Source organism: Onychostoma macrolepis, chromosome 09 (genome assembly GCF_012432095.1).
Source record: "Onychostoma macrolepis isolate SWU-2019 chromosome 09, ASM1243209v1, whole genome shotgun sequence".
In the NCBI taxonomy this organism is placed as follows: Eukaryota; Metazoa; Chordata; class Actinopteri; order Cypriniformes; family Cyprinidae; genus Onychostoma; species Onychostoma macrolepis.
Window position 1 is genome coordinate 34,347,361 of NC_081163.1, and position 22,187 is coordinate 34,369,547.

The following is a 22,187-nucleotide window of genomic DNA, read 5'->3' on the forward strand; positions in this document are numbered from 1 at the left end:
AATAAAGCCTCTACAACCGAGAAAGGCGTTCATTACCAGATGCTCGATCTGTTTGGGTGCTCTATTTGTGTTTTGTTATCTGTAATTTCTTTCCCAGTGTTACCATTGCAGCGTAATACATACTAAACGGCAATGAGTGACGCCGAGAAGGAATTCGTGGAGCGGGTATGTAGTATTTTTTTTGCATTGTTTTGTCTTTTTGCACGCGCCCTTACATGTTTCTTCTAGAAATGTCCTCCATATTGAATGCTAGCCAGCAGGACTGAGTCAGACGGGCTTCATTCATTGTGTAAAATCTGATTATTGATGTACAAATGCAATGGTGGACTTGGTGCCCTTTCTTTTTAACATCTCTAAAATCTTAATAAAATGATATAGCTAATGTAATATGGATTTGTGTCGAAATCCAAGTGTCCAGTTAACATACGTTAGCCAGCTTCAGTGCTAGCAGACAGCCAACGTGCTTCAGATCAGAAAGACCTTTATCTGCATATCAGTTTTTGCTTTTTTAATAGTAAGCTAAATGTTTTAACATTGCTGTCTTTACTAAGTGTTGTTTTCTCCTCGCATGTTTTATTAAATTGATATAACCTGTATGAGTAATACTTGCTGCTAATACATGAGAAGGTCATCCTGAGCCTTAAAGCTAATCTCATATGCACAAAATGCAAATTCGATTCAAAATCACGTGCACGTTTAATATTATAACGATATTAGTCTTTTGTTAGTATAATAACATGACGGTAGACTTGACATGTAACGTTAACGTATAGGCAATTAGGCATATCAAAAGTATCCTTTCAAATCCTTCAAATTGACTTAAGTATGTAAAATTACAAGTAATGCAATTAAGTGTTAGTTTGTAATTGGAGTAATTGCTTTGGCATGCATGCATAAGGCTCAGGATGCACCTGAAAGTATTTTATTGTTCTTCTTGATGGATTTTAAAGCTCACTTTTCATTTCTGTTGGTTCATCTATAATGTTTTCCCCACACTAATAAAACAATAGGATTATTGGTTGTGATGTCCAGTGTTTACACATTCTTCATCCCTTTTTTTTTTTTGTTAAGGTTAAGGTTGGAAGAAGAGAAATCTGGACGAAGTCAAATGTCAAGTTGTTAATGCGAATAATTTGAAGCTGAATTTTCAGTGCATGCTAATTTTCGGAGCAAAAGAAGTTCCCATATAGCATTTATGGGCAGTGAGAGAAATGGGGGAAGAGGAATGAAGTCAGAAATGAAATTGAAACTGAAGAAAGAAGAAAAGATGTGTTATGAAGTTAAGATCAGAAGTTATCTGGGATAAGATCGCAGCGCTAAGTAACTCTTAGTATGTTTGTCCCATGCGTGCATGCATAAATCTTCTGTTGTCCATTTGTATTGCAATAGTTACTATTGTCCTGTAGCATGACAGATTTACAGGTAGTTATTTTCTTAAGTAATAATGCATTACATGTCAAAAAACTACAAATTCCTATGTTGTAAGTGCTTCAAAGTAAATTTACACTATTAACACTAGTTCATATACCTGCAGGGAAAAGGCCACTGCATATTATCCTAGTCTAGAATGGTCTCAAACTCAATTATATGCATACAGTAATTAGTTAAACATTCTCAGTTTGACCATGTTTTCTGGCTCTAACGTGATTTGGATGTGGTTGGTTTAGGAGTCCCGTTCGACCTCTAGGAGCCCAAGTCCTAGAGGATCTGCTAAGTCAGCCAGTCGCTCGCCGGAACGCTCACCTGCTCAGTCCAAAGAGGGGTCTCACCACTCGAAGTCCCGCTCTCGCTCCAGGTCCAAGACTCGGTGAGTGTTTCTAATTCTTTTTGAGGTCAAACAATCTGCATGGGAAAGCAAGGGTCTTCCCCTTGTTCTTAATTAATAATAATAATAAACTTTATTTGTATTGCACCTTCCGTACAGGAATGACGTTCAAAGTGGTTTACAATAAAAACACTATAATAAGCACTAAGTACTTTACAGGATAACAAGTAAAATTATTGCAAAATTGTATTACTTGGTTTTTGTGTCTTAAAATTAAGTCTCAAAAAATTTAATAAAATTGAGTATGTGTGACTTATGAGATTTATACATCTTCTGAAAGCTGAATAAATAAGCTTTCCATTGATGTATGGTTTGTTAGGACAATATTTGGCCGAGATACAACTATTTGAAAATGATGATAAAAAATCAAAATACTGAGAAAATCACCTTTAAAGTTGTCCAAATGAAGTTCTTAGCAATGCATATTACTAATCAAAAATTAAGTTTTGATATATTTACAGTAGGAAATTTACAAAATGTCTTCATGGAACATGATCTTTACTTAATATCCTAATGATTTTTGGCATAAAAGAAAAATCGACAATTTTGACCCATACAATGTATTTTTGGCTATTGCTACAAATATACCCCAGCGACTTAAGACTGGTCCAGGGTCACACATGCTTCAAACAAGAATACATTTCTTGAATAGAATAGATATCTGTACTTGTTTTCATAATAAAAAAAAGACTTCATTTTGATCAGTTTCACCATAAACAAGACTGAAATGGATTGTATGTCATTATTTATTTAGAGGAATAAGAACCCTTGTATTTGTAAGATTTATTTATTTTTTTCTTCACAAAATGAATGTTTGCCCCTCCCATTATTTCTTTCATGTTAAAGTATATTTTTGCAAATAGATTTTTTTTTTTTAATTTTTTGGGGACATAGGGAAACAGTTGTTGCTTTTGATTAAGTCCCAAATTGCATGTCATTTGAAACTGTTGAAATGGCCTTGTGGCTCAGCTACTAGTGGAATTCACGGTACACAGAGTCTGCAGAGTGGAAGTCACACCTGCTGCTTTCCAGTTAAAAGTAGAAACGATGTTTGGGCCAGATTTAAAAAAAATGTTCCCCCACCCAGGACTACGATTTTAAGCACTCTGCAGTTGATCATTTGACATGCGTTGGTAGCAACTTGATATATAATGAAACTGAAGCTGGAGGTTCTTGTCTGTCTAAGAAGTTGAAGACAGGACTTATCACTTGGTAACTAGATAGTCTCCCTGTCTGTTGCCTTCTACGGTGCTCTTTTTCATTTTACTCCATCCTTCTGCAGGTCCCGTTCCCATCGGAGTTCTCGCCGACATTACAGTCGTTCCCGTTCACGCTCTCATTCTCGCCGGAGACGTTCACGCAGCCGCTCATACAGCAGCGAATACCGCCGCCGCCACAGTCATAGTCATTCTCCTATGTCCAACCGTAGGCGTCACGTCGGAGACCGGGTGAGACAATGAGTCTGTTCCATACATGACGTTCTACGCAGTGCTTTTGTAGAGCTATATTATAATCAGTAAAGTTTTCTTCACCTTTAGGCGAACCCAGACCCAAACAGCTGCCTGGGAGTGTTTGGCCTGAGCCTGTACACCACAGAGAGAGACCTGAGGGAGGTCTTCTCCAAGTTTGGCCCTCTGAGTGACGTCAGCATTGTGTATGACCAGCAGTCTCGGCGCTCCAGGGGTTTTGCCTTTGTCTACTTTGAGAACAGAGAAGATTCAAAAGAGGTGAATTTTTCCAGCTGAATAGTAACGTGCAATTTAGCTGCAAAATCTGATTGGTTAATAAACTGCAGCAGCCATTTGTACGGATTTCCAGAAAGTCAAACGTTGTTTTTGTTCATACAAGACATGAGAATGTTCTGTCTTTCCTGAAATAACTAATTGATCATTTTACATGGTTTTTCCAATTGCTTGATTCAGAAGGTTAAAAGAATATTTCACCCAAAAATACTATCCATAATATTGCTTTCTCCAGTAAAAAAAAAAAAGCCGTTTGGGCTTTTATTCTAACAGCACCCATTTGTGAACAACTAAATTTATCCAAACCTGTTCTGATAAACAGCATTTACTTCTTGGTTGGCTTAAAAATGAGTAAATGTTCTTACCTAATTTTCATTTTTGGGTGAACTATTCCTTTAATTAGGCAATTGTACACTTGTCTATTGATTGTAGAATGCTGCATAATTGAAAACACTGGCTTAATTGAAATTTTTTTTAAAGTAAAGTACAGAATGTACTGTTCTCGCAGCTATTTTAATGGCCAGCAGTAGAGACATACCTGCAGGGCTCTAGACTCATTCTTCCCACTGGTCTCTTTTTTTTTTTTTTTTTTTTTTTTTTTTAAACAACAAAAAAATTAAAGAGAGCCTCTATAGTGTAACGTGAGGTAAAAGGCAAAGATAAGATGCTTTTTAAAACGAAAACAAAAAGAGATGTAAACTGGCTATCGGTGACAGGACTTGCATGTTTTTTTTCCTGACATGAATACCAACATGTTCATCACCTCTGGTTTAAGGCTTTTTTTTTTAAAAACCAAATCCTCCGTCTGCCATAATTTCCTCAATATTCACGTCACTTTTGCCGCGTGCTGCGCGCACCTTCGTGCTCAAACTGGCGCGGCGAGTATAAACCAGGCTCTACATCTGAAGCGCTCGCACTGAAAGCACCTCTCTTCGCATGATCGGTGAAATCTGAGTCCTGCTACAATGTGCCGCGGCTCTGCTGCAGGAGCAGACACTTCGCAGCAGCACAGACCGTGCCCTCGCACAAATGCGACCACGTCGAATTTTGACTCGCAGTCTAGAGCCCTGGGATTAATGGCCTTAAGCAGAAAGAATATTGTTGTGTGCTCAGTATGGGTTATTCGTGTCTGTTTTGGTTTTAGGCTAAGGAGCGAGCAAATGGTATGGAACTAGATGGCCGCAGAATCAGAGTTGACTACTCGATTACCAAGAGGCCACACACACCTACTCCAGGAATATATATGGGCAGACCAACATAGTGAGTCTGATTCCTTGCAGTCTGTTTAATCACACACTCAAATAACTCATCTGAATGTTCTAAATGATAAACACTGAGAACCAGAAAGTTTAGGTGGGTCGTAGCGCTAGTTTATAATAAACTCAAGAAAGCTTAGTCTTTGTCTAATTCAGCCTGTGGGTGGCATGCTAATGTTGATTGACAGGCTCGATGTGCACACACACAAAATGCTATAGATTTATGGCCTTAATATTGTCTCTGAATGTTGATTTAGGATATTACAAGCTGTAAAGGAATTTAAGTGAGGAAACGAATATCATGTCTCCTCTCAAAACAAACATTAATCAAACACATCAAAACTATATAAAGGCTTTTCACGTGAGCACATTCGAATTAAAGGATTAACACTTTTAAATTTATTTAAAGGGGGCGTAATACCGTTTCACCCAATCTCATGTTAATCTTGAGTACCTATAGAGTAGTATTGCATCCTTCATATCTCCAAAAAGTCTTTAGTTTTGTCATTTATAAAAGAAAGACACAGCTTTACGATTCTCTCTGAAAACAGCCGAGCTCCTGGAGGCGTGCTGTGGGCGGAGCTAAAGAGTGACGAGCACTTAATCGCCGATCGCAAACAAAACACAGACATCTGATGCCGTTTCTCTTACCGTCTGCAGCAGTTCTGAATCATGACCGGGATCTTTTATAGCTGGGACTGCTCCATCTTTCAGCATCAAACGATGTGCAAATCCAGCATCGAACTGGGCTTTGTTTATAAAATGTTCGTCAACAAACACACTTGAGAAACTCTGTTGCTACCCCAGAAAAACAAACTTCATCCTGTTCACGTAACGCTGGGTTCTTTGGGAAGCTGAACAAGGTTATCTTTCCCTTACAACCAAAAACACAGTTCTTTAGAGACATTCTTCCGGAGCGAGTCCCGTGCGGTGCAGCCGGATGAAGCGCGCTTCCATATAATGTAACTCCATAACTCTGAATGCATGAAACGGCATTGTCCCCCCTTTAAAACACTACTCCACATACATAGGAAAAACAGACATGCCAGCTACTTACTAACCCACACAGCACACAGCTGAAGCTGATTGATATCGTCCTGGTCTGGAGCAAGATTGGGTAACGTGAAAATAAGCGGGACAATCTCAAAACTGCCTAAATGGCTCTCAGTTAGAGCGTGCTGCAGTTGCACTTTTCACCACAGATTTACATTGTTAAATTTGGGGGACACCGGCACGACTGCCCCAATAGTATCATTTTACACGCCTGCCAAAGCTTGCGATGAATTTTAATATCCTGTGCATTTTATGACTTCAAATTGTCAAGAAAATCAGAAAAGTATTTGTTGCAGAATGCTGAACACATTTGCAGTTTATTATTTATTCAGCTTATATAGAGGTCTGTGTTTTGGATGAATATTTTGGTGGTGCTCTGCCCTTACAGACGAGCCGTGCCTGCTGATAATTGTATATCTCTCTTATGGTAAACAGTCTTGATCAGTGTTGTGTATTTCAATGATCAATGTTGAATTAAAATCATATTTTTTCTTACGTGCAGTGGCGGAGGCCCGAGTGTAAGCCGTCGCCGTGACTGCTATGAACGAGGCTATGAACGTGGATATGATCGCTATGATGACCGCGACTACTACAACAGCAGGTCATACAGGTGACTCTCGTACTGTTCAACAGTCTGTGTGTGTTTGTAGCGACATCCCACCATCCTACATGGCTCAACAATAAGGATTCCTCTCTGCTGGGCCAGTGGATCAGATTTGTGCTTAACCAGCTGAATTTTGTTACTCATTTCACTACAAAATATTTGATGTTATATGTAGTATATTGTTAAATGCACACTGCCACGCTAAAAAAAAAAAAAAAAGTGTGCTTTTTTTTGGGGGAAAGTAATACTTTTATTCAGCAAGGATGCTTTTTTTTTTTTTTTTTTTGATAAATTGTGATGTTACACAAGATTTCTACTTTAAATAAATGCTGTTATTTTGAACTTTCTCTTTATTAAAGAATCCTGAATTGTATATCACAGTTTCCACAAAAATATAACTATTTTTTATAATATTTTATAATATTTATATTATAACTAAATATAACTATTTTCATCTTTGATAATAATAAAAAATGTTTCTTGAGCACCAAATCATCATATAATATATGATGATTTCTATAGAATCATGTGACACTGAAGACTTGAGTAATGATGCTGAAAATTAAGCTTTCTCATTGCAGGAATAAACTGTTTTTAAGTGTAATAAAATTATTTTAAATTGTAATGTTATTCAAATAAATGCGTACTCAAATAGTATTGATCAGATAAATGCAGCCTTGGTGAGTATGAGTCTTTCAGTATACACGTTCTTTACAAACATGTTATGACAAATTCATTTTAAGGTTTTATTATCAGTAATATCTGGATGCTATGCAGCTATAAATTCTTAAACAACTTTTGCTGGTAAAATGTTTTCCTGAAAAAAAAAAATATATATATTTATAATTTTTTTAATTGGTTTATAATTGGTGACTGCTAACAGGGATACCACAAATAATTTTTTTTTTTTTTTTTTTTGACCATGCTAAACGGAAATCTAAATAACATTACAATGATAACATTTACATGAGCAGAAATTCTATTCGGTAGATTTTAGAAAAACAAAAATTGTATGAGCTCAATGAAGGTAGAGTTGATGAGCACCACTGGTCAAATAGGGCAAGTGACCGTCGATTCAACTGGCCTGAAACACTCAGGACTTATCCTTACTGTTGAGCCCTGTTCCCACAGACTGCATGCTACATCAGTTCACATTGCATGCAGCAAGATATTTTTTTCACAAAGCATGTGTTATACGCCTTTTTAAATGGCTTGCTAATGCTACAGTTTTGAATGTCACTTCTTTGTCGCAATCTGTAGATGCTGCCATTTCCATTAAATCTCAGCTTTCTGTTCACAGGAGAAGATCCCCCTCTCCCTACTACGGACGAGGACCGTACAGGTCAAGATCACGCTCTCGCTCCTACTCCCCTCGTAAGTACTGCACAAACACTACCACAATAAACTTCACTTGTATTGTCTACCTGGCTGTATGTTTCAATGATGCTTAATCTCAACGCAGTGTAAATGCTCTGGTAATGACACATGTATGTAAAAAATAAAGTATTAAGTAAACCTTTATTTGTTTTTACAGGTCATTACTGAAGTGAAGTTTGACTCCTCTTGCCATCCCTGAAGATGTTGATGACATTCTTGTTGACGTAGATGTTTATTTCTGGTGGCATGAGTTTGGATGTACTTTAAACTCAATCCCTTTGATTTCTTGCCTGAAGGTTTCACATGACTTTGACTGATCTGGATGATGTTTCAGTAGTTTGAATATTTGTGCACAGATTTTTTTTTTTTTTTTTTTAAGTTTCTGGTCTGATGCTGAACTTGCGTTTGTTTTATATGATAAAGTGTCCTCCTCACACCCCATTATGTTTTTATGCGTTTTAAGCTTGGCAGTGATGTTGCAATAAACTGCTTTATACCTCCCACCTGATGTGAGCTTCTGCTTGAATCGCTCAAAACATTGAAATCTGCGTTTCAAACCTAAAATATTGAAATCCTTGTAGTGTTCAGAATCAGAAGTGAGGTTACTCCACTGCAGATCTATGGATGGCGTATTTATGTAATGCATACAAATTTTCTCTTCAGACATTTGCATTGAACTACAGTGAAACTAATAGGTTTATTGAATAGAAATGCTAGAACACCATTGCCTGAGCTCTGTTCCAATTTAAGTCTCATTACCTCAGAGAATATATTGTTAATAATAGGATCATCTAAAATACTCCAGTATGTGTAAAAAATGTAGTTTAAAGTACTCTGGGATTTAGCATTAATTTGGACACTGTGTGTGCGTGTCTGCTTTATCTGACCAAATCTGGGATTCCCTACTTTTACTGTACCTGGCTCTTGGAGGGATTTTAATTGGCTTTCTGAAGTTCTGAAATCTGCTTCATTAATATATTTAAGGTGTTTTTAAGCAGCACAAACTGACATTAAGTGGTCCCAGTTTAGTCATAGATTGTGTTGTGAGTAAAAATTAAGCTGTTGTAACACTTTTGCTACTCGGCACTGCTGCATTTGGAGACCTATAATGTTGTAGTGCCTGATTTGGAGCTCTGATAAATAATGTTTTTGAGACAAGGGAGAAAACCCCAGTATACTGCAATACAGAGCAATCCTGTACTGATGCATAGTCTTCTAAATACAGAAATCAGCAGAAGGGGGGCAAACAACATTTCAGGTAAAAGACCTAATGTTAGAAGACTGACTTTCACCATGCTATTGCAATAAATGAAATCATCAGGATATTCAATAATTTATTAATCTTGAATGCACACACACACACACACACACATATATATATATATATATGCAATAAAGAATAACTTGAGATTTTGCTAAAAAAAAAAAAAAAATTGAGTCATCTCGGGAAGGCTCTTACCACAGTCTGCATAAGTGGAATCAATGCATTGTATTCATATATATAACGTTCATGCTCCTCCCAAATCATAATTCCATAAGGTTTCTCCACATTCCTGTTTCTTTTCCATTGACATGGGCGTTCCCAGAGAAAGTCCCATTTTCCAGCTGCTATTCTCTTTGGAGTCTGTGCTTACAGTTTTACAGTCCCAATTATTAGTCTTAGATTAAATATCGAATCAAACACGAAGACTGTAAACCAATATAAAACAAACAACGAGTTATTCTCACAAGGGACAGAGGAAAACGCCCATCAATCCACAACACCCTAAAAACGCCAATCAAGCTGTCAATCACAAATGCAAATGAAAGCTGCTTCTGAAAATGATTTAAATACGCACACATCCGTTTATTAACACAAGCTGAAGGGCTGTATGATCTGTCATTGCAATATATATATATATATATATATATATATATATATATTGTCTTGAAGAGACATTCTCTCTCTGTAAGCGGATTGAAATGAACTAACCCTTTCTGTGTTGCTTATCATTATGCCTTATCCAATGATTTATGGTGGCAAATTGAACACCAGACACCAATTTAAGTCCATAAACACCTCAAAAGTGATTTTGTGATATTTAAGAGCGGTTTTATTTAGAGGCGGCGCTTGTTGGCAACAGAGTAACGTCGCAACGACACTTTTTTTTTTTTTTTCCAATCCCAGTAAAAGAGTTTGAGCAGGAACAGAGTTGTGTATATGTAGCAGGGGGGTCCGGCTGCATCTGGGGGGTGACTGCTGATTTTCAGCACGTTTATTTTATTTTTTTCTATTTTATTTTCTCCTTATTTTCCCTACTTCGAGCAATCCATTGCACGCGCGCGCGCGCCGTTATATTTGGACGTACAGATTTTGGTATAGACCATGAACAAACTCTATGTGGGGAATCTGAGCCCTTCGGTGACCGTGGAGGACCTGAAGCAGCTCTTCGGCGAGAGCAAGCTCCCCGTGACCGACCAGGTCCTGCTCAAATCCGGCTATGCCTTCGTGGACTTCCCCGACCAGAACTGGGCGATTAAAGCCATCGAGACTCTATCCGGTAAGTGCGTTTTTCACGTCGCGCAAAGTCGCGGTTATATATATATAGCTTGGGCTGACACCGTAAAAGACTTTCTCGGAAAAGAAAAGAAAAAGTAACGCTCGCGCATCAGCCGCGCGCTGCTCCGGTTCTTCGCAAATGCGCGAATGAACGCCGCGAGCTCAATCACACTCGCGCTCGCTCGCTTCCAATACGCTATACAAGTTGAATTTATGCTAGAAATCTTTAAATGCACGCTTGTTTCGCCGAGCCGAGGAGCTGAACGGGGGTGATTTCTCAGCCATCGGCCCATAGGAATGTATCGGATGGGTCTGATGCTCGGGTGGCAGGCGTAATTATTTTTCAGTTATTTTTTGTCTTGATTTTATTGAAAAGAAGCGAGCGAACTGAGCGAGAAGAAGGCGTCACATGCATGTTCCTATGGTGTCCAGGTATGTTTTTACGAGGTGTCTTAAAGGTGGGTGATGGGGGTCTGGAGGAAAGTGCTAATAAACAGGTAGCTGGGGGGGACGGAGGTGAGATGCCAATTTTTGTGCTGCGCCAGGCCACTCATACACAACAGATGCACAGCACAACACCTCTATATTCTTCTTCCACGCTCGCGAGTCGTTGTGCATGCAACAGAAAAGTACACATCCAAACCTACTTGAAGAAACGGCAAATTTAGGCAGAAGAGTCGTATCCTTTGACCTCCCATTCTTCAAACTCTCCTCATTGCTCGTATGTGGTTAGTGGGAGTGGAAAGCATGGCTGCCCATTCTTTATATCGTATCAGCTCATCAAGCATTTCGCATAACATCATCAGGCATAATAGGAAATGTGGTAAAGATATTACACCTTACATGTAGGCATGATAAAACTCACCACGTCGCTGACGTGCATTTATAAGCACTAACTTGCACGTGTGATTGTACCCCACGTATTTACGTTGCACGCGCGGCTGTTTGTTTTATAAATAGGAGTAAAAACGGAGTAAATGCATATTTCAGCAGTGTCGATAATGCACAGGAGGATTGCAGTTTTGTTAACATTTGTTTTGTTTCTTGCTCGCAGGGAAAGTTGAATTACATGGGAAAGTGATCGAGGTCGACTACTCTGTTCCTAAAAAACTAAGGTAATAATTTTGCTTTATTTATATGCAAAGAAGCATGAACTCTGTCGCCTTTGGAAGTTGGTTTGTCTTTGTGAAGCTGTGATGTGTAGGGAAAATTCTATTGAAATTTTAGGATATTTTGTGTGTTTGTCCCTCAGGCGTAACCTTTATTTTTTAATACCATGTTCTTCTTGCCTGTTCATTTGATTTGAATTGTAGTTTTAATTAATGCATTTCTTGTCAGGGTTAATGAGCATTTCGTCTTAAGCATTTAAACTGGCACAATGTGGCCTGGACTCAAAATACGCTGTTTTACCTTAGTTATAAACTGTAAAAGCGCTCTCTGAATGTATCAGGCGTAGAAAATAACACTGATATTGGGTGTTTCCTTGCATAATCTAGCGCAGATTTTCCCTCAAAAAAAAATAAAATATACATATATTTTAAAAAAACTTTAAGAGACACGCCGTGTTTGTTTGACGTGCAATAGCTCCAGGTAGTAAATGTAAATATGCAAATAAGGTTTTAACCGAAACATATCTGAAATCTGACATTACGCCCTTTTTCTTGCGCGTGAATTGTACAAGAGCAGGATCATTGTGCATGACCTCATGGCGCGTGTTTAGGCCCTTCAGTGGCCCACGTGATTTCCCCTATAGGCCCTGCGTTACTTTGTGTTCCACGGGAGGGCGGCATAGAAATGGCTAGAGAACAGCCCGCAACCTTGAGATTTAAGGGTTTATGTAAAATTGCATGTACACACTTACAGTTTATGTCAAATGCACGCCTGTTACGGCGTCTCCTTGTCAGACAAGGCGTCAAACACAACGCTTAAATCGAGAAATAACCTTGCTGTAAAGGTGTAATAGTGTTATTTCGGTAAACATATTAAAACTGGTCTCTGGCGCCTCAGAGGGTCGCATGTAACTCGGGGAGCGTGTTGCATAAAGTGCGCAGTCAAGATGGCCAGTCTTTGATTTGGAAGAGTCGGCCATGCTGCTGCTACTAGAGTCAACCTAACATGACTGAAAGCAGCATGCACGAGCAGAACGTGTGTGTGCAGCTCGTTCTAGAACGTTTAACGCAGTTCTAGAGTGCTTCTAGAATCAGAAGTGTAATCTGAAGCGGCTCAGGTTACACATGTGCGATATTTGGACGCATTTATGTCGGAATATAATCCTCACACACAAGGCGTGCATGCGTTTTATGTGTTAGATATGGCACTGCAGTCTCCCAGGTCCACATTGTCCGTGATTATAGGTATTTCGGTTATTATTTACGTCAGTGTTAATTTTACAGTGCATTTTAGTTTATGCGTACTGAGCATTGCTAATGTACATTACGCACGTGGCTTGGATATTCAGTGGAGCAGCACATACGTTGTGTTTTACATGCTGTTGTGATTATTTGTATTAACCTGTTAATGTTATTGATATTTCACTTAATCCTTGTGTTTAGTGCCGTTAAAGAGTGTGTTTAGTTACAGCTGTTTTCATTTATATGCTTAATTTATATATCCATATTGTGTTAAATTACCTACTCCTTAAAAAAGTAAATACATTACGACTGAACCATTTTCATGTCATTAGCATTTGACACAGCTTTAGAGAAAATTGCATTTATGCATATGATGCCAATATCTTACATATATCTGATTCTTACATTTTTTTCATACCCTGCCTTGTTTTATTGTTTGGCAGTTGTTTAACACTGGTAGACTTTTTTTTTTTTTTTTCTGTAACACTTTAGAAAGTGATATACATGCAGACATTAAATTGTCATGATAAATTGGTTTCTGTTAGAAGAGGCTAAATTAAAAATACAAAATTAAAGAGATTAAATTAACCCACGCAAGTGATTAAATAGAGCTAGTTTTAATGTTTATTATGGTGTATTGCTTTTGCTGAACAGACTTTACAGTTTTCAGAAATAATTAAAAACAAACAGCTGATTTTTTTGTGATTTGTTTTAAGTAGTTTTATCATGGCTGTTTTTGATAAATAATATTACATGTAAATGCATTTTAATATAGCACCCAAAACAATGCTTAAAAATATAAATAATCATATTAGCATATGACAAAATATATAGTCTAAATAGGCATATTACACTTTAAATGAATATTGTTTTTGCCAAATTGGCATATTGATGATCTGTAATTTATCAGCTACTGTTTGATTGTATGTCAGTGATCCATTGTGTTTTATATTTTCACAACAAATCAGAATTTCATGAACAGTGCTTTTAAACTTTTTACCTTGTACCTCAAGATTTAGTCAGCAGCTGTATGAAAAGTAATTGTAAATTTGACATAGAATTTTAACAACTCAATCTAATAATGTAGCACATTTGTAACAATTGTCATACAGTTTATTTTCACAGGTTTTCATATTTAAAATGAAATTTTATAACTTCAATAATCAGAATGAGAGTAAAGAATAATTTCTTGGAGAATTATAAAAAAAATATATATATATTTGTAAATTGGTATTGAATATCTATTTTGAACAGAAATGTCCCAGTATTTTTATGCAGTTTGTGAAAGTTCTTTTGCAGTGGTTTTATGGGTTTACAAAATGTCTTGAATAGCAGCTGCATTTTCCCTTGTTGTATGTTACTTTTAGATTCTTAAATTTTGGCTTACATTAAGCAGTGCTTTACTGAGCAGCCTGTGCTCCTTTCAGGATTCTCCCTGTTTTCCTGTGATGTTTTATTATGGAGTCCTGTGTATTTGCAGTAAGGGAGTGGAAGCATGAAATAATATAGTGCAGAGCAGAGCTGCATGTATGTAAGAGATGCCATTTAATGCTGTGAATAGTTTCAAATGTGCTTCTCATTCTTCTAAAATATAAACATTTCTGTTTAAAATGATGCATTTACAGTGCATTGATGTTTTAAGCATGTAATGACTATTTTAAAATGATTCTGAAACGTTGTCCAAATAATGCATTTTTAAATGTGTTCACAATTTAGATATGCTTTAATAACATGTTTTTATTGCTGTGCTCGACAGTAATTAACCACACATAATCTTGTCATTTGAAGTGACTATTTTTGTGAATTTGGTTTCTTATCTACCAGGAGAGGTTTATTAATATTTTCTATTTTCTTTGGTCATATCTTGTTGCTCTGCTTGTGTGTGGTGGCAAGCCTGATATTTTAATGATCTAGTTTGTTAGGAACAATTCAGTTTGTTATTGCTCTGATAAAATGATGGTTATTTAGCCAAACAAGAAAATATGATTTTGAAGCTTGCAGAACAAACATTCATATTTAAATTGTGGTGTATCGAACACATATGAATTGATTACAGAACATTTGGTTAATTTCAGAACAATAATGCATTTTGTTTTAGGAATTACGATTTATTAATTTAGTTTTTAAATGAAGTGAAATTGTTACTGTGTAATAGTGATGATCTGAGAGGTTTACTTGATTACAGTTATTTGAATATTCATACTCTGTTGAACATGATGGATTTTACTTTATAATTTTATGTTTGAGAGGCAGATTAAACTAGTAGTTGCTCCTTTTGCTTTAATTCCCAATCTCTCTGCTTATCTGTTTTCAGTTTAAAAATTGATCTGAAGGTGTCTGTGAAAGGATAGATTCTAGATTTGATGGCTATATCTGGATGGCTAAAAATGATCCACCCAGTTCAAATGATTTTTCTTTATTGGCTCGTGAGTTGAATAGATTGAGATGAAGGCTAAGAACAGATCCGTAGCTGGAAAAGTGGGTTATGAAGTTGAACTCTCAATAGAGAACTAGTCACGAAGCCCAGGGGCATTAGGATCTCAGAGATGAGGTCGGTTCAGTAATACCCTTTCCCCCATCACAGCTTTTATTCATTGTCAAATCACCTATAATACTCTGCAATACATCCTAGAGTATTTGTGTAAATTCATAAAAGATTATTATACGAATCAAGACTCTCAAGTTTGATGCACGCTTGAGTGTTTATTTTCTGAAATTGATATGCAGCGGATGTGATGCTGAAAATTCATATTCTTTCAAATTTGTTATGGCTTTAGGTGTTTTCACGTTTAAGGCATCAGTCTTGACATCACATTTGTTGTCATAAACACATCAGTAATGTTTAAACTCTGAGCGAATGAAATTCATTGCATGTCCTCTTGTCCTTTCACACGATAAAAATGTGTCTGTAAAGCCGTGCTCAAAGAGAATATCAAGCGATTTGTTCTCTTTGAACTTACTATTTGTCCAACTTGAGTCTCAATTTGCGGAGGTTTCCATCAGGCACTTCAAAATCCTCATTTTGGTTTGTCAGTACACTATCTTACCTTGCCAAAGTGATTAGAGATTATGCATCTTGTCACTCTAAAAAAGAGATTGCAGAAACTTTATGCATATGGATATGAATACACTGTCAATCAAATGCAGAGGTGCAAATAAACCTAATCTACCACATTGCTGCTCTTTTCATGGACATCAGCAAATCTATTTTTTTATTGAAATGTTAGTGTTACTGTACTTGGTTTTTTTTCCATGCCTTCTGTAACCTCGCCTCCCTTGAGATTAAAATACTCTAACGCATAATTCCTCATTTGTTAATCCCTTTATCGCTATAAAGGGGGCAGAGAAAAGAAAAGGATTATATCATAAAGAATGTGAGAATGATTGTCATAGAAGCTTTTATGCTGTAATCTCTTCTGAAGCGGCTTTGGCTGCTCTCTTCACGGCTCTTATCAAGTGTTAGTTTGTTTGTTTATAGACTAGCGGGCTAAGGATAATGTTTCTCATTTGTTGAGTATTATGAAAGAGATGGTCTGTTTTGATTTTGTGTCATTGTTGAACCTGTAAACAGGTGTAATGTTGTATTTTGGAGTAGATTCTGCCCTTCGAGTGACAGTGGTCTGTAGCTCATTTGCGAGGTGGCTTATTTGTTGTCATTGCGTGTATACCTTAAAAAACATTGTCTGTAACTGTTCGTATGCTGACTGGAAGCACATGAAAGGTGGTGGACTATAATCTCAGACTGTACAGGCTCTGTACGTACAGTAAATCTTCAGATTTAATCTGTGTCTGTCTGTCTAGGTCGCTGCGTTGAGGAAAAAGCCTTCAGTCTGGTGGGGTTGGAGTGAATGGACGCCGTTTCAAAACAAATCTGCAGTCATTTCCTGCTTGTTTGAATTGTGGTTTAAAGTCGGCATGAAGTGAAAATTCACCCTGGTTTTTTTGTGAATGATTCATCCGTGCAAAAAAATAAAAAGATTCATCTGGATAAAAACAAATGACCTTGTAATATTATCAGTGCAATCACGGCATCATAATCTGGTGGATCATGGATCATCCGATGAAATGACAGACTTCTCTCTGGTGACATATTTCAAACTTCTGCATTTAGTCTGCTTAAAACTCGCCCCTTTATTACAACCGAAGCAAGCTTGCATGTGTACCTTCCTTCATCCAATCAAGAAGTGATGATAGAGCCACGTCCTACTTTTTTTTTTTCTTTACCAATAATCCATTTCACTCAGATGCGTGTCTCAATACAAAAATAAAAGATCAGTCACTACTTCCTTTTCACACTAATTTCCGTTATGCTCCTTTACTGTGTATTCACACTCAAAAAAAAAACAGAACTTGAACAAAAACAAGTTACAAAAACTACATTGAAATGAAAATGTGCTTCTATATCGTTTAGTCACAAATATTTCTCTATTAGATGCACATCCCTGTAGCCTTGGCTTGAAGGAAGCCTACCTTTGCAGTAGAGGACTGCCGCGGTGTGAGCGTTCATACATGGCGCAGTGGCACTGCTTTGAGGTTTGTCTTGCTCTTGGGTGGCATGGTAGGCTGGGGAAACGGGCAGCTGAGAACCCAGCAGGTGCCACGTCTTGCACTTCGGCCCTGACTGGCTCACTCTGTGACTGAGCCCTGATAGTGTGTGTGTGTGTGTGTGTGTTGGAGCAGTTGTTAGCCCCCAGCGCTGGTGAGATGGTGTCAGGCTTGGTCAGAACCACCTGTCTCGTACAACCTATTCTTCTCCAAACCATTCGTGGTTGTGTTACTGCGACACTTCATTTGTTGGTCCACTGAAGATGCCTGTCAGTTGATCTCAATGGCATTCATCTTGTCCTTCTGCGCAACTGTCACAAGAAATATGCGTAATATAGAGGAGCTGTAAATATTTCATTGCGGCTGCATCAAGGGCACGCTGCCTTATCTTACAGCGTTCAGAAGAGAGTGTGCCATACACTTTAAGGGAGCTTTTCCTCACCCAGCGGTGTTTGCAAATATTATCAGTGCTCCAACTGTTCTGGCAGAACAGAGTCTATACCCAACAGTGATTCCAGCAGAATAATCCTATGGTTACCGCGGCAACCAAATAGGAAGGTGTCTTTTTTTTCTTGAGAGGTCAAAGATGGATGAAAGGGATCCTGTATTATACATTTTTATTTTGTTGTTGTTTTTTTTGGCCCAAAGGAAAATTTTATTGCTTAGAGGTTGTTCTTTCATAGCTCAGGAGACCCGTGGAGTTTGCTGTTGTTTTAAGTATCAGTTCGTCTCAGAAGTTTATTCTAAAGCTCTTTAGTAGGAATCAAAACAGACACAAGTTGAGACAGATGTTGGTGAATTATGTAAGAGTACAGAATTGTAGCACAAGTTTATGGGTTTGGTTCCCATGGAATTCTTGAACAGATAAAATGTATACCTTGAATGTAATGCAAATCATTTTGAATAAAAGCACCAACTATGAAAATAAAGGGTTAATTTTTGTCTTTTGCATTAAACAGGTTTCTAATTTCTGAATTTTAATTAATTTTGGGTGATCTGTCCAGTTATCATAATGAAGAAAACAAAAACTCTTTGAATGAACATCTAGAAAAGAAATCCTTATGAATAGTTTGGCATAACTTTTTATTATTTCTTTAAAAAATATATATTTTAACAAAACTGCTTCACTACTTATTACTGTTTGAAAAATGGTTGTCTGCCAAATCAGGGATGTGTGTTGGAAAAAAAAAATATATTATTCAAGGCATTCAGAGATTAAATAACTTCACCTGGTGGTTCCACCATATGACATTTTAGAGTAATTAAATCTAAACTTTTATAATGGTATAATCCCCCCAAATCCAACATGAATACAAAGACTACATTTACTTGGCACATGTGCTTAAAACTAGATTTTTCTAGATTTTCTTTTTAAGGTGGACACTTTTAGATGCCATTGCATTGAAGTTAATGGATAGCACAACTCAAATAACTTGCAAATCTGAGCAAAAGGTTGTGACGCTATTGAAATCTTTTTAAAAATACTTTCTTACGATTACCAGGATCTTTTTCTCAGAAGAAAAAGAGAAAATTGCTCTCTAAGAGACAGTTGGATTATTATGGGCATATATTTATATTTTTTTCCCTGTGTAATGTTGTAATTAATTCTGTGCCACTAAGAGTGTGGCTTTATTTTATTTGTTAAATTTCATGACATGTTGTATTCTTTTAAAACTTGCTGATAATTGAGTTGTCACTGTCCATCTGCATCTCTGCATTTGGCATTTAGAGCACAATGTCTCTGGTGTTTGTGGGATCTTCCCCTACGCAACTGTGAAACTTTGTCAGTAGGATTTTTATTCATGAATCCCACTCATGCATCAGCCATTTACATTTTGCCTCTCCATATGTATGATTGAGAGGGCATCAACAACACGTCCTCAGAAAGCCCTGAGCGAGTCAGCACCCACCAGCTCCCTGGGCACAACTCTGAGTATTGTTTTGCACTGTTTGATTAGTTATGAATGAAGAGTCAGCCCTTCATGAGTGGACTAGAGAGATGGAGGATCACAGCCATCCACAGGCCTTGAGAACATACTAATGAGTTTTGATGGAATTGTAATGATTAATTCAGTATTCCTGTGAGATGTTTGCCTTATTTGATGTACCTTTGATGGGTGTGGAAATTTTGTTCAAATGGATAGTGTCTTCTCAATTTTAGCAGAAGGTCAAGCTGTAGTAATAGAATGTCAGTTTTTTTCTATGCATAATATATATACGCTGCTGCTAGAGAAAATGTTTTCCCAAAGTATCTACCTGTAGATTCCAAAGAGTAAAGCCTTGAGAAATCTGCCTATTGGGATTTCCATTCATCTCAATGGCTGTTGAGTTTGGGGTCGGTAAGAATTTTTAATGTTTTTGAAAGAAGTCTCATACGCTCACTAAGGCTGCATTTATTTGATAAAAATACAGTAAAACAGTAATATTGTGAAATTATTACGGTTTAAAATAGGGGTGGGCGATATGGCAAAAATATCATATCACAATTTTATTTTTATTTTTAGAAATATCACGATTAACGATTTTATCATGACTCTTTGCCATGTTGGTTTTACTTTTTTGTCTGAGCAGTAGGGGTGGGCGATATGACCAAAATCTTATATCACGATATGACTAATTTTGTATCACGATAACGATATATATCACGATATAGTAATTTTTTTCTTTTAAAAAGGTTTTTATGACATTAAAATCTTTGATACCATAGAATTTTCATAATCCTTGTCACCAATGTCAATATCAAACTAATACAAGCCTAAAAATAGACAAAAAAAAAACTCAAGCTCACTGAAAATAAATAAACAGTCAGTGATGAAATAAGTATAAGAAACTAATTGCAAGCAATAGGACAAAAACTACAATAAATAAGAAATGCTACATACATTGTGTAAATTAATTAGTCTTCACTGTGTTAATTATATCTATCTATCTATCTATGATAGATATAATTAACACGTGTATTATGTATAGATTCTATACATATAAATAAATATATATATATAATATATATATTTTTTTTATTATTTCTTCTTATTAAAGTTACAAAAGTGATTTAGTCAAGAGCACTGAGAGATTTTCTAGCAATTTGCTATGATTAATATGAATGGCAGATAGAACGAATATTGGACAGCTTCCCCTTTAAGACCGAAGTCCGGATCCAATATACTGTTACATATGCGTTTTCTCATTCAGTTGTTTCCTCTCTCTTTAGACCTAAATCGCTGTCTTTATGAGGATACTTGCCAAGACGGGGATTCTGACACATATAAGTGTGTTTATGTAATCGTTCAAAGCCAATAAAGCGCAAAAAAAAAAAAAAAAGTGCTGTCCTCTCACACAGAAACGGAGACGGCGCACGCATATAGCTCTGTTGTTTGTGTTTCAACGGCTTAAAATCGGTTGTTTTAAAACTGCAGTGCTTAAAAACGCGTGCCCATGCTACAGATGTAGTTCCTCGTTTTGTTCTGGTCGTTCTCCAGCTGGTTCTGTCTCCCCTTCACGCCCCGTGGTGGTGTGATCGCAGTCATCCAAATGATTAAAAAGTATTACCGTAAACAATGTATTTTGCGACACCACGAAATAAACGATAGAACATAATATGAAACGATAGACTTTTTATTTCGTCCATCCGATATATATCGTCATATCGCACAGCCCTACTGAGCAGTACAACCAAACTAATTTCCCTATTATAAAGGCAAAGCCTTTCAAGGTAACAAAATATAAAAAAGTGGGCAACGATAAAAATCTTTGTCATTATTTTACCTTTATTAAAAAAATAAGAACAAAGATACACATTACAAATACACATAATATACAAATTAAACAAACAGTGTTTTATTTTCAGGTATGATAGGTGTATTTAGCCGGAGCATTCAAGAAATTGAATGAACAAATATAAAAATAAAACACTATATATATATATATATATATTGATTCCTCTTAAAGCAACTGTATTTAAGTTCTTCAGTCAAGAATAAGTGATTTTTTCTCTTTGTTTTTTTGTTTTTTAACATTAAAGGAATCGTTCACCCAAAAATAAAAATTCTGTCATCTGTCTGTCAATTCTGTTATAGTGTTTTATTTTTAGACCGTCATTTACTCACTCAAAAGTGGTTTTAAACCTGAATGAGTTTCTTTCTTCTGCTGAACATAAATGCTATGTTGAAGAATGTGGAAAACCAAACTGGTGGTCTACAGTGACTTCCACAGTATTTTTTTCTACTATCAAATTCAATGTGGACCAGCAACTGTTTGGTTACCCACATTCTTCAAAATATCTTCTTTTGTGTTCAGCACAAGAAATGAATTAATACAGGTTTGGGACAACATGTGAGTGAGTAAATAATGGCAGAAATAAAATTTTAGGGTGAACTATCCCTTTAATGACAGTCGGCAGAATGTTTAGTACTGTCCCTTTAAGACCTGCACGCATCCGTTTTCTCTCAACTGTTTACTTTCATTTTAGACTTAACCAACTGAGTCTATTTGTAAACCTTGTGTGTTTTGACAGTATTAGAGCAAAAGATAACTTAGTTCAGTAATCAGGCGCTGTTTGACAGGCTTTTTAATGTGCACGCTTCAGGTGTAATGAAATGTTTAACTGGCAAAACTCTAAAGCACATGCGAATAATGTACTTTTATGACTGCGAATATGTCCTGTGAGAGTAACTCTACCGCTGAGTTAACACTGAAGTGAATATTTGCGGTAGTAGTCTCAGCCTCAGACATCACGCCCACGGACCGCTGGCTGAACGCCTGATGTATATGGCACATAAAAGTGGAAACACTTCAGGAGTTTCGAAGTCGTCTTCGGATTTGTTGAATTGTACAGGATTTCCGGTAGGGATGCACCGGTTGACCGGCCATAAATCGGAACCGGACGGTTTTGCTTA

General features: G+C 36.9%; 2 protein-coding genes across 6 annotated transcripts in view; both read left to right on the top strand.

Moving 5' to 3' along the window:
* On the top strand, positions 1–8,360 carry tra2b (transformer 2 beta homolog). Of its 2 annotated transcripts, none has more exons than XM_058788107.1 (8): positions 1–165; positions 1,668–1,807; positions 3,108–3,273; positions 3,364–3,552; positions 4,712–4,827; positions 6,379–6,477; positions 7,781–7,854; positions 8,015–8,360. In XM_058788107.1, the coding sequence occupies exons 1-8, from the start codon at positions 133–135 to the stop codon at positions 8,023–8,025; spliced, it is 828 nt and encodes a 275-aa protein (XP_058644090.1). In that variant the 5' UTR covers positions 1–132; the 3' UTR covers positions 8,026–8,360. The 2 variants fall into 2 exon arrangements, with proteins under 2 accessions (XP_058644090.1, XP_058644088.1); XM_058788105.1 differs by having other exon boundaries at positions 2–165; positions 6,379–6,486.
* A 1,618-nt stretch (positions 8,361–9,978) lies between these two features.
* Positions 9,979–22,187, top strand: part of igf2bp2a (insulin-like growth factor 2 mRNA binding protein 2a) — a 66,656-nt gene continuing 54,447 nt past the window's right edge. The window contains exons 1-2 of one of the 4 annotated variants that reach the window (XM_058787232.1): positions 9,979–10,397; positions 11,451–11,511. In XM_058787232.1, the coding sequence (XP_058643215.1) occupies positions 10,223–10,397; positions 11,451–11,511 (236 nt within the window). In that variant the 5' untranslated portion in view covers positions 9,979–10,222. Of the gene's footprint in view, positions 10,398–10,514; positions 10,829–10,865; positions 11,220–11,450; positions 11,512–22,187 lie in introns of those variants that run through there. The other 3 variants (XM_058787233.1, XM_058787236.1, XM_058787234.1) reach the window with 3 other exon arrangements.

Bases quoted from the DNA above. Each gene is read 5' to 3' on its own strand.
- tra2b (XM_058788105.1), top strand. From the start codon at position 133: ATGAGTGACGCCGAGAAGGAATTCGTGGAGCGG. The intron at 166-1,667 runs GTATGTAGTATT...TGGTTGGTTTAG, and splicing joins AGAAGGAATTCGTGGAGCGG to GAGTCCCGTTCGACCTCTAG. The intron at 1,808-3,107 runs GTGAGTGTTTCT...ATCCTTCTGCAG, and splicing joins CGCTCCAGGTCCAAGACTCG to GTCCCGTTCCCATCGGAGTT.